General features: G+C 40.3%; 1 protein-coding gene across 6 annotated transcripts in view; it reads right to left on the bottom strand.

The window, feature by feature from the left end:
- Reps2 (RALBP1 associated Eps domain containing 2) overlaps positions 1–13,392 on the bottom strand; it is a 287,616-nt gene that overhangs the window by 148,920 nt on the left and 125,304 nt on the right. For all 6 annotated transcript variants that reach the window (XM_004635084.2, XM_023719539.1, XM_023719537.1 and 3 more), the window contains exon 6: positions 1,270–1,408. In XM_004635084.2, the coding sequence (XP_004635141.1) occupies positions 1,270–1,408 (139 nt within the window). The remainder of the gene's footprint in view (positions 1–1,269; positions 1,409–13,392) is intronic.

The raw sequence follows: 13,392 nt of genomic DNA, 5'->3' as shown, positions 1-13,392 counted from the left end.
CACCATGTGATTAGGAATCAATATATGTCATTAGTCCTCACTGTGTTACTTTCATAGTAGCTGAGTTTCTACTAAATGTAAATCAAACCATTTTTAAACGTCTAGGGAATCACCATCCATTAGTTAATACCTCAAATTCACAGCATGCTTTGACACTTACAAAGCATTTCACAGACCTTTACCTCATTTAAGTATCTCGAGACATTTCAGAGGTAGGTACAGGGGATATTATTATCCTTTTCCCAGAAAGCTAAAGGGCGTTGCCTATGTGTGTTTAAGAACCCCTGCAGACGGCAAATAATGCCCTTCTTTCCTTTTATAATCTCTTTATTCATAGCTGCATTCTTGCATATGTAGATTTCTAAGTGGATTTTTCTGACTTTTTTTTCAAAAATCACTTATAGTTCTAATAACATACTATACAAACAAGAAAGCAAAAAAAAAGGACAAGCTGAGCACTTGATGAACCACCAATCAGAGAATGATGTTTCCATTTATTTATATATCTCAATCCCACAACTTATTTTAAAGAAGAAAACTAGTGTTACATCACTCTTCAATGTGTCAGGTTACAGCTATCAAGAACACACGGTTATTCTTCAAAATTGAAGTATAGAAAGTTGTGTGAATTTTCCTGCAGACTCTGCTATTTCACTGTTTGTTTAAGCTTCAGCCTGGTAAAAAGCAGGCATACACAGGAATTCAATTGAATTTTACATGAGAACTCTACAGGAATATATAGATCTGAAGACATCCCAGAAGGACCGACATGAGGAAAAATGCTGCCTAATTTTCTTCCCACATTTTAACTTATCTCAGAAAAAACAGAAGAGAAAGATTTGAGCCAAAGAAAATGAGCCTGAGTTTAACCTTCTAGGGTGTGTAAGATACAAGGAGACTTGTGATACCAAGTCCTTAGAAGACTCCGTTCTGTCCCTGCTCTGGCTGTAATATAAAGAATAAGCAGCTTAACCCCCATCCCCCTTTGGAGCTATAATTTACCATTCCAAGAACTGCTCTAGCTAGTAAGTTGCAGGGTCTAGACCAGGTTCTCCCAAATTCCCATTTACCCTTCTGAAACAGCAACATTATTTTCCCAATGTCATTGCCATCTTTTATTCTGCGTGATTTCTATTTAATGAGAAATCCCACCGCAGAGGAAAACAAACTGAAACCCCAGAAGGTTGGCATTCACTTTGTATAAGCTATCTTCTCAAGATGCTACCATTACTTGTCTGAGATCAGTGTCCAAGGACCCCACGTCCTCACCTGAAATGAAGGAACTGGGGTCTGGCTGAAGGGACCGGAACTGATTGACGTAGTATTCCCGCTGTTCTTCGGTTATCCTCCAGGGCTCATCTGGGTAACTGCTGCTGTTATCTTGCAGTTCTCTCTCCACTGAAAAGGACTTTAAAAATAAAAAGGAAGTTCTCAGAGCACCTGCTGTTAGTGAGTTGAAACAGAAAATTTAAATACTAATAAAAATTATTAGTATACTTAATTATACTTAATTTTTCCCCAAGGGGACAAATGTCTCTGTATCATAACTAAAATGTAACTGAAACATAAACTGAAGGGTAGACATCAAGCTGTTCACAGTTTTTCCCTTAGTCCTCAAAGTTGTTAACAGGACTGTGCATGAAATATTGAATACTTGGTAAATGATAAAAAATTTTCCAATGTGATGCAGCATAAACCAATCATTCTCATCAGAAACTATTCACAACATTTTGATTTCTTCTACTTCAGCTGAGTAGACAAAAAATTAATTCAGATTCTTTTTAAACCATAATTAAAGCCTATTAGAACAGTTATAACCACACAATTTCTTTTTGTCTGTTGCATTCATGTTGTATAAATACAGAAGTCAAAAATGCCAATTCAAATCCAATATCCTTAGGTCCTACTTGGGTGGCAAGTCAAGGTCACTGACCCTGTCTTTCCATGTGTATAGCTGGGGAGACTGTAATTAGTAACAGAGCTGAGCAGTGAGAACAGATGCCACGGTATCACAATGAGCAGGGTAACGAGGAGTGCATCCGGCCTGCCACTAGAGGGCGAGCACGTCAAATGCCAAGATTTAAGAGCCTAGAAAACAGGGGAAAGCAGTATAGGAAAAAACATATAGGAAAAAACAAAAGCTGTATCAGGATTCAGGAAAAGAAACAGAAATGACGACATGGGGAGGAAGAGCCAGGGCTTTGTTCCATCTTGCCTATCTACCTTAAGACTAAGGGGCTCCGTACAAAGGGCCACTTCCACTACACCAAGAGGTGAACACAGGAGGGTGCGCTTTAGAACAAAAGGAAACTAAGTAAGGGCAGGGAATTACCACCCAGGAGCCATCAAGCTACCTGCTTCTGAGCACACTAGTCTCTCTAGAAACCACCCCATACACCATTCCGGAAATTAAAGCTTGCAGAGAATGCCTGCCCCACCACCACCATGTTGGAGGGGGAAAAAAGAGACTGTATAAAATTTGGGGCTGTGAGATAGCCTCGAGATGTCATCTTTGCAATAACACATCTATCATTTTGACCACTGAAACCTTGGGCTGAGGGTGCTTTAGGAGAAGGGCATGAAACGCTGCCAGAAGGATGGATGTTTCCCAAAGTGCTGAGGGAGGTTTTACGGTGAAGAGGCTTTTCCTCAAAGAAAGAACCAGGATCCTCCAGGATGGCCAGAAGGAAGGTCACAGAGAAGCTGAACACCATGTGATTAGGAATCAATATATGTCATTAGTCCTCACTGTGTTACTTTCATAGTAGCTGAGTTTCTACTAAATGTAAATCAAACCATTTTTAAACGTCTAGGGAATCACCATCCATTAGTTAATACCTCAAATTCACAGCATGCTTTGACACTTACAAAGCATTTCACAGACCTTTACCTCATTTAAGTATCTCGAGACATTTCAGAGGTAGGTACAGGGGATATTATTATCCTTTTCCCAGAAAGCTAAAGGGCGTTGCCTATGTGTGTTTAAGAACCCCTGCAGACGGCAAATAATGCCCTTCTTTCCTTTTATAATCTCTTTATTCATAGCTGCATTCTTGCATATGTAGATTTCTAAGTGGATTTTTCTGACTTTTTTTTAAAAATCACTTATAGTTCTAATAACATACTATACAAACAAGAAAGCAAAAAAAAAGGACAAGCTGAGCACTTGATGAACCACAAAACTTTCCATCCAAAATGCTCCCACCATATTCTAAAGCTATGCCCTGGAAGCACCTTCTCCATGAACCCATCTAGCTGATAGGTTCACAAGTAGAACACAGAATGAGTAGAGGAAAGGGCGTTGGCTTGACTGTAGTAAATGTCTGGTCAGACTGGACCATGGAAAACTCATTGAAACATTGTCTTCCAGGTCTGCTCTGGCAGAAAGTACTGCAGTAAGTGAACTGACCAGCAAGGCATAGGCAGGAGAGACCAGGACGGATGTTTGCAAGGATGAAGTGGCAGAGAAGATTCAAAAGTTCAGTTCCTCACTTTCCCATGAAGAAAGGCACAGAAGCTGCACACTGAGTGCTGGCCCACTTCATTGTCTGCTTCTGAAATGGAAGCTGCCTCTCCTCTAGGAAAGAGTCTTCTGACATGGTAACACAGCTGCCCTGTCCAGTGTTTGCTAATATCATTGTGCATTTGCTCTTTCTCCAATACTGTGACTGCCTGCTCACTATTTCCTCTTCATGTCACCACATGCCTGAATAGCATTAGTGGCCTCTTAGTAATCTCAACTCTGTTTTAACAGCAGGAATTGGGAATGGACAGGAGGGGGCAATTGATTCCTCGCCTAAAGGCCTACAGAGATGATCTGTTGCCTAACAAAACAGTTCATTTCCTCTACCTGGCCTTCAAGGCCCATGTGATCCAGCCTCCTCCTTGCCCACTCTCAGCTCCATCCTTAGGGTTCAATCTTATGCCTTATTCGCAGGACACCCTTCTTCTTCTCCCAGCCTCCCTAAAGCCTGCCTACTCCTCAAGCCCCACTGCCCAGCAGGCTCTCCATGGATCTCCCATGCCCACAGCCACAACATAGGGCAGCTCACTGTGCTAATGAGGTGGAGGTAGCAGCCATATGTGGACCCAAGTCTGTTGCACATTGGGTCTCACCTACTCAAAGTAAGGCATGGCACGTACACAGAATGCCTTGGAAGTACTCTGGCATGGAAAGCTCTTCCCTGGCAAGATAACTTGGACCAGATGCTCATTCCTAGAGATGTAGATAAGAAATTAAAAGATAACAAGCAGAAAATGAACAGATGCATAGCAGGGCCATGATGTAAAGGACAGGTGGGACTTCAAGTTAGGAGGGGCTGGAAGCAAAGCCCAGCAGTACCTATGAGGTAGCCAGGGAGGCGATACAGAGTAGGAATAAGAAAGGCTGCTGGCAGCTGATGAATGGTGAAGAGACAGCAAGGCAAAGGCAAAGCAGCTAGGCCAGTACCAGAATGGTAGAATGAACAGGAACCAGCAAGATCTCCACCTCCGGGGACTACCAGCTCACTCCTTATCTCTCACTTCTTGAATTTCTCTTCCTTTTTTAAAAAAAAAAAAACCAAAAACTTAAGCTTGCAAGGAAAGTTAGTTTCTACTCCCAGAGACCAAAACGGTTCTACAACAAAGAGAGAGAGCACATGAACACCATGTAACCTACACACAGTATGATCCTTCAATCATTTTCATTAAGTGTGCTAAACTATACCCATCTCTTTTCCCTTGCTTCTCATTATGTATTTTAGCGTGTGTGTTTATGTGTGCATGCACACATGTGTATGCATGTGTATGTTGTTTAGGATTGAACCAGGGCCTCCTCACATATGCTAGGCAAGTGTTCTACCTCTGAGATCACCCTTAGGCATCAAAGCATATTTTAAATTGATTTAATAAATCAAGAGACTTGAATATCTTTTTTAAAATTTGTATCTTTAGGCTAACAGTGGTAAATATCAAGAGTTTGAATAATTCAAGAATTCTTAGGTATCTTCACCCAGGCTTTCACATGGAGAGCTACAGCTATATTGGAAACTACTTTATCCCACATGCAGTCCCCTAGCAACTATATCACAGACACTGAAAAGTGTGTCTACTTACTCACAGGCTTGCATAAGTTAGGAAATATGTTCTTCTTAGGGACAAGCAATCTAAGAATACATTTTATATTTTAAAGTCTGAGGTCTAACAAAAGAAGTCCTTGACTTTCTCTATTTAACCAATGGCCTGATCTTTATAGGAATTCTCAGGTCCTGTATCTGAGTATTTCAAGGATAAAGGTACATAGAGGAGTGGACAATAGTCCAAAGATCACCAAGCTGAAATATTCCAAATGGAAGTTGATCCACTACGAGAAGCAGGACCAAAACTTTACTGCCAAATCCCCTCAGTATTTACCCTGAAACTCTGTACCACAGTTAGTAGATCCTTTGTCAGTGTCAGCCATGTGGATGAGTCACGGCCATTGCTTCACCAATTTGCTTTCTGTGAAAGCCTGAGAGAATGATCAGACTCATAGTGATCCTTCCTGTTTTCAGCTTCCCAAGAGCTGGGATTACAGGTGCATGCCACCATGCCCAGTCTCAATTGCCATCTCAGTGTGCTCTGGAAGCAGGGCCAGCACGGCACCCAAGTGATCAAACCCCGGCCTCTGTGCTCTATCTAAGCAGGGGCTTTAGTCCACTGAACTATCTGGCCGGCCCTAAATTAACAGTTTCACTGATGCAGAGTTTACAATATTAACTTGTATTATGGATAAATTTCAGTGATCAATATATTATTCAAATTGTACAACTCTTACCACAATCTTAAATTTGAAACATTTTTGTAACCCAAAAGAAGAATTTCAGGTCAAGTTACAGCTTTTCCCAATTTCTATCTCAGGTCTAGGCAACCATCAATTTACTTTTCATATTCATGCAATTGCTGTTGTGAGAATTTTGTGTAAAAGGATTCAAAATAAGATCTTTTTCATCTGCTTCCTGTAATAGCATAATGTGCTTGAAGTTCATCCAAATTGTAGGATGTATACATAATTAAATGTTTTATTTCAAGTTAAAAAAATAAAAAAGTAAAACTTTACTGCAAAACAGTTAGCTGTTCATTCATTCACTGAACAGATATTTACTGAACACCAAAAATATCCCAGGTCCTTACTCACTAGGGGCACACTGATGAGCAACCATATTCTTCAACCCAAGAAGCTTAGGTTCCATGAGGTGAAAAGACACACAAAATTTCAAAACAGTAAGAGAAGTATTGGGCTAAGGTATTATTCAGCTCTGCTATACAAAGTGTGGCCTCCAACTACATCAACACCACCTGGGGAGTTGTTAAAAATAAAGCCTCTCATGTCCTACCCCTAGTGTGGCAGAAAGTCTGACTATGGGGTCAGGACTCTGATTTAGCAGAGTGTTGACCTATAGGTCAAACACAGGCAAGTGTGAGGAGTAGGGCCACATGATAGGCAAGGCAAGGCAAGGCAAGCAAAGGAATGGCATTTGCAGAAATATCAAAACATGAGAGAAAATGGCCATCTCCTGACAGTAGCAGCACTGGGCCACATACAGACAAAATATGCTGACAGTGCAGTATAGATATTAGTGGAGTTCCTCAAGCTGGTCCAGACAGACAGCAGGGCCCAGAGAAAACAGGCTCAGGCTGTGCCGTGAAGACACTAGGGAGCCCCGGGTAAGTATTAAACAAGGCGATCAGATTTAAGTGGTGAGTTACAGAAAGATCACTTTAATGAGGAGACTGGAGTGGTATAGACTAAAGGCCAGAAGACCAGCTACAAGTGTATCAGCAGCCTGGGCCAGAAGCAAAGGCATCCCAGAAGTAAGGAGAGCTTTGAGTAGGAGAAGAGGGAGAAAAGCCATGCTGCTACCACCACAGCCACCCATCCAGATACCTCAGCACCCTCTTGGTCAGCAACTAGGAGCCATATTCCTGCACAGTCCAGATGCATGGGACTATTTCCTCTGAACCAACTGAACACTGACCATAATGGTCAACACATCATTTTGGATAAAGAGCTGAAAATTCAGTCACCTAAGAGAAAAGGGCTACTTGTGAGCTAAGGGCACTAAAGTAGAAACCAAAGACAGGAAAAGCTGTAGTTTTGAACACACCTTAAGAGCCCCTACCCCACCCCCGGTTCAACTCTAACTCTAGTGGTTTTGTTGGATGAGCAGAGACATTTGCTACTTAATGCTAATTTTGAGCTCTGCCCGTGTTTTTTGAGAAAAGAGACAGACAGAGAGAGATCTTCCACATATGGCTCATTATGCAGTTTCTCTAGTCACAGAAGAATTAGATTTGCTTGTATTTAAAACATTCAACCCCTTGGTTTTATTTCAAGTGAAATGCAAATATTTGACATTGCAAGTTATTATCTCTAGGGGAAAGAGGCTGTTCATAGTGAAAGAGACTTCAAAAGGCTCATTAAAAAGTAATACTATTATTAAAATCCCAAAAGGTAACATTTACTCCCAAAGTACCTTAAAAATCAACCAAAACTGAATAATATGAATTGGAAGGAAATATTATCAGGGAGAACATACAAAGGATGTGTATATTGTTTCAACCATAGAACACTTCTGCTTAGAATATAATCTCACCCTAGAGGCACCCTGTAAACGCTATGATCTTAGAGCCCAGCCATTTCATCCCTGAGGGTAGAAAGCTTACAACAACGTCCTTTTGGAGGAGCAAGAGCTAATATCAAGCCCACAGTGAATGTATCATTTGTCTTCCAAAAAATATTTTGGAAATACATATACTAATAGGGTAATCACTGATCAAAGCATTATCTCATAAGCAAAGATGTGAGAAAACTCAATTATCCTAAAGGAAAAGGGATAAACAGTCTAGTGAGACTACACTACACTACAGCCCAAACAAATACTAATCTGCCTAAAGAAATACCATGGGAACTGGTCATTCATGGGGCTGAGAAAAAAGACATCATAGAGGCAAATGATAGCAGTGCTGATATGTGTGATTATGGTAGACATCCTCCATAAGCCACGCTGTTGTAAGTATCACTGAGTGGCTACTCAGCCAGCAGTGACATTTTCAGCTCCGTCTTTGTAGTTAGATGCAGTTACATGACTAAGTCATAGCCAATGTAATGTGCGCATCAATGACCCATACCATTTCTGGGTAGAACCACTGCCCTGTGTATTCATCTCTGTTTGGCCCCACCTGCCCACTGAATGGATGGTAGAGTCACAGGAGAAAAGGACATCTGCTTTTGAAGAGTAAAGTCACCTGCCAAACTTCTATGTGAGTGAGAAATCTATCTACTGTGGTAAGTCACTAAGATGTACATCATATTTGTTACAGCAGCTATGCCTCCAACTAATCTAACCTTTAAGCAAAGCCAAAAGGAAAGAAATATCTGGCCCATTCCAATGGCACAGCCAGTCTTGCACTGCAGATAGAAGTCTGAGACTAACTCCATTTTGTAATTTGGGGACCTAATGACATTAGACCCCTTTGAGCTCAAATACTTTTCTTTAATATGATTTGTTTGTCCATGCAGAATTCTTATATAAGCAGAATGTTGATTCATTTTTATAGCAGTCTTTCTATGTTTGCTTAAAATGAGTCCATCTTTCAAAGATCTGAAGGAGACTCCTAGGGAAGATATAGAATTTAAAAAAATAAAATAAAATGACAAGAAGGATGAAACTGTAGGGAAACAGTTAAATGAGAAATGAAGAAAGATAGAAAATCATGGCTTGACTCAGCAGTTTTAACAGTAAACCATTCCATATAATGTTCAATAAACTGTGTTTATGCTGTCTCTTGCCACTATAATATAAAGCACACAAGGGCAGCAAATTTGTTCTGATTACTACACATCCCCAGTGCCTGGAAAGTGCCTAGCACATAGGAAGCACTCAATAAATAGTTGTTGAATGTGTGAACAAATAAATGATTTTGCAAACTGCCGATCCCTATTTGGAGACAGAAAGCTTGTTAATATGAGTTCCACCTATAATGACTGAAGCTAACATTTATTATTTATCAGTGTCACCAATGAACTTTGCTTAAAATTTTCTTTTACTTTTCATTTTGAAATAATTATAAACTCACAAGAATTTGTAATAAAAAAGTTCTGGTTATGGGGGCCTGGGAGATGGCTCAGTGGAATAAGCGCTTCCCTGGCAAGCGCAAGGGCCTGAGTTCAATCCCTGGTTCCGCCAAAAAAAAAAAGAAAATTCTGTTTTTCATAGTACAAGATACAGACATGATATCTTGTCTAAACACTATTAATTCAAAACTTTCTTCTCATTGAACTAAGAGAAAGTAGCTGCATATCTCACTATTTTGTATATACATTTATGTATATATTCTTTTTCTTCACTACAAAATGGTCCTTCACTACAAAATGGTCCTTCATTTATATCTTCATTTTTGTTTACTTTTTTCAGAGATGGGTATTCCATAGATATGTCTGCATCCTATACTATGAATAACTACTATGAAGACAAAAATATGCAATGTATTAATTATTGTAACTGTCCTACTAACCTGTTTTGAAACTCTCATTGCTATTTCTTTCTCAATAAAATTAATATAAAAATAAAAAAATAAAATTCTCCTTTGTCTGCAGAGAAGTTAATTTCAATTAAATCTTAAAGCACCAATTTAACCCTATCAGTTTCTTCATCACAGAAGGATATCTACAAAGATGTCTCTAACCCCATATCACCAAATTAATTTAGGTGTCTAATTTCATTAGCTTGAACAGTTGATTGCCAAACTGTAGGGATCTCTCTGAGCCTAATGTTGCTACAAAACAGACATAGAAGAATGCTAAGTAATACACACTTATTACTTTGTTCAATGCCAGGCAACGTAAGTACCCAAGGCACATTATCTGTTTTCATCTTCACAACTCTGCAAGATAGATCTCATTATTCCCATTTAGCAGAACAGGAAACTGGGGATTAGGCAAGTGAAGTAATTAACCATGACCACACATCTAGTGAATATGAACTGAATCCAAAGTATATACTATTGATCATCAGGCTGTATAGTTATTTCTATCTATTCATGTATCTTATAAACTGGATCCCTTCCTTTTCTGAAAGAACCTTGGCAATGTCTAAATCACTGCAGAAATTTTATAGATTAATAATCTGATCTTGAAATACAAATGACTATGCTACATTTTCACCCTCTTCTCTATCATTTGGTAGTTTCAGATTTTGACTGATTGATTGATTGATTGATTGATTGATTGATTGATTGCAGGGTCTCACAAGCAGCTCAGACTTGTTGTGATCCTCCTGTCTCAGCCTCCCCAGAACTGAGATTACAGGCATGCACCACCACACCTGGTTTCGGTGGCTGGCATGGCGCACCTGAGATTCTGGGGTCAGCACAGTATGCAGTACTGAGGGTGAAACCTGGGTACTTGCACTTGTCAGGCAGGCGCTTAGACTGCTGAGCTAGATTATTAAATTACAGAAGCATACCACATCTTATTTCTTACATAATTTTTGCACGTAAGCAGCATCTGGCATGTGTTTTACATCATGAAAGAATCTAGCAAATAACCTACAATGCAGATATTTAATCTTTTCACCAATATGTAGTGCTGACACTATTTTAATTAACATAAGAAATATACTTGGGGCCAGGGAGATAGCTCAGTAGAATAAGCACTTTCCAGGCAAGCACAGGGTCCTGAGTGCAATCCCAGATCCTGTTAAAAAAAAAGAAGAAAAGAAAAAGAAAGAAAGAAATATACTTATTAGTAACCACTATTTCCAATTCTTCCATCTACCTTCCACAAGGACATTTCTCCTTCAAGACTGTTAGGACTGTGCTCTTCACTGAGAGGAGAAGGCCAGGAGAAAATAAAAAATCAGCAGTAAGAGGAGATCTTGACAAGGCCAGGAACTTGCAGAAATGCTGCAATGATATTCCCACCCTGTCCTCAGCAGTCAGGTCAAGGCTGTCTCTCTTCTCTGGTGTGTCCTCCCCCTCACACTCAAGGAAGGCTGAGGTCACACGGGAAACAGATGCACTGAGAACTCAGGCTGAATATAAGAAATACTTTAGAGAGTGAGGCTACTAACTGAAGGGGACAACAGAACACAGGTCTAGAGGCAAACAGACCTAGATTCAAATGTGGGGTTGTTGTACGCGAACAAGTTAATTTCTGAAACATTAGCTTCTCACCTAAAAGGCTATTCTAAGGCCTATAGGGCCCTGCCTTACCCTCTAGTCTCCTCTCCTTCCCACTCCAGGCTCCAGTAATGCCATCCTCTTGCAGTTCTTCAAATGGTTCTACTCTCCAGGCCATATGCAGCAGACGGGCTCATTCAAACTCCATTCTATCATCTCTTAGCACAATGAACTGCACAGTCTGGCCAGCCAAAAACTACACTGCCCAAACACTTTTACTGCTAGAATTCCAGATGGAAGTCAGGTTCCACTAAGCAAATATGCTCATGGAAATGTGATTCAGAACCCAGTTGCATTGTGAAAGACACAGGGAACAAAGCCTTCATTTGGTTGACCTCGGTTACATATGGAGTGGAACTGAACCTGAAGCTATGGCAACAGTTTCCCAATTCTGTAGCTCTCTGACTGTGGCAGAGGCTAAGGTCTTTCAGATCCTAGCTCACCCGTGGGGGTTTGGGGATTGTTCCCAAAAGCTAAGAATACAGTTTGGATCTTGAGCTCTTTCACAGAGTTGGTAGACTACTTACATCCCCCATTGTAAATCCCTATTTGCTTAAACTGTCCAAAGGAGATTCTGTCATACATACTTAGGAACCCTGATCAATGTTTGTCCTTTGTCTAGGATCTCACCTCTACCTGGAACATTGTTACAAGCTGAAGACCAGCCTGGTTTACAAAGTGATCTCACAGCTCAGCTCAAAAGCCTCACTTCTTTAAGGATGCCTTCCTTCACTTTCTAGCCAAGGCTGGATTTCTTGGTTATATGCATGCATAGATGGGATCATCTGATTTGAATCCCCACTTGAATGCAAGGGCCTTGACTATAAGGGCCTTGACTACAAGTTTGCAGTCCTCAATGCTACTCTGGCATTGGTGGCTAACCCACAGAAGCCATCTAACAAGTATTTCAAAATTAATGGAGGTTGACCTACCTACCATACAAGACTGCTGAAGGACTAAAAGGGAATAGCAGAGCACAGGAACCCAGTAAGCACTCAGGCAATAGTGACTACTGTTCTTGGAACAGGCAATTGGGGGCATGACCTCACCTAAGATCAAGTGGAAGGACCTCAGGGCTAAAATGGTACCACTGGAAACAAGACTTCCATGCTGATGACCTAGTCTATAACTGAGACCTAAGGGTTCTGGGGAATAAACCAGAAGTAAGCACTACTCTCTTGTCTAGGTTCACAAAGTACTGTTTAGGACCAGGAGTTCAATCAGGTGTTTCAAGCTATAACTGAGAATTTAAATCAGAGGAGCTCCTGTTTATGAAATCAATGTGGCTCCTAGCTATTACCAGGAAAGGTCTGGCCCCTATAAGCCTTTAATATAATACCCCGTTCCTTGTAAGGAAAAGCAAAAGTACTGTCACCAAAAACAGAATGCACTTATTTGTATTCATCAGTAGTCTGACCTCTATGACCGTAAATCAATGTGTAACACACTCACCCTCCCCCATAGCCTGCCATCCATAAATTCGGCCAGGTCTTAACGAAACACTCAAACCAATATAATTATTATGGAATAAGTGTCCTTTTCCCATAAACATTCTTTGATTTCTATTTCTGATACCTTTTTTCCTGGAGTTATTTTTCTTTCACTGACCCATATTCTTTTAATATTCTTGTCTTGTAAGACAAAATAATTTTACCTTTCACATAGAGGTGCCTATCAACAAAGAAACCAAGCAAATCACCTCTATTCAACTTCCAAGCAGTGTGAGTATGTAGTAAGCATCTGCAGAATACATAAAAAGGTGAAGAAATCTCAGATAACAAAAGTAAATTTCAATATTAGTTTAAATAAAATGCTTATTTCCTCAAAAATAATGGCAAAAAATCAGAAAAAGAATTACAAACAAGTGAAGGAAATAAGCAGGCAGGGGGCTGGTTGTTAGGAATGTAGGGCCCCCTTGCAATACCTCTGGGCCCTACAGTAGACACAGTAAAATAGAACACAGACAGGACATATAAATCACTTATATTTTAAGAGATGGTATAAAGCCAAGCATTGTGGCACATGCCTATAATCCCAGAACTCTGGAGGCTGAGGCAGGAGGACTGTTACAAGTTGGAGACCAGCCTGGTTTACAAAGTGATCTCAGGGCCAGCGTGAACTGCATAGTAAGACCGTGTCAGAGAGAGAGAGAGAGAGAGAGAGAGAGAGAGAGAGAGAGAGAGAGAGAGA

The sequence above is a fragment of the Octodon degus genome, unplaced genomic scaffold, assembly GCF_000260255.1.
Source record: "Octodon degus isolate 3935 unplaced genomic scaffold, OctDeg1.0 scaffold00069, whole genome shotgun sequence".
Taxonomy (NCBI): domain Eukaryota; kingdom Metazoa; phylum Chordata; class Mammalia; order Rodentia; family Octodontidae; genus Octodon; species Octodon degus.
The sequence above is the reverse complement of the archived record's forward strand: the minus strand, read 5'-3'. Positions and strand labels throughout refer to the sequence as shown.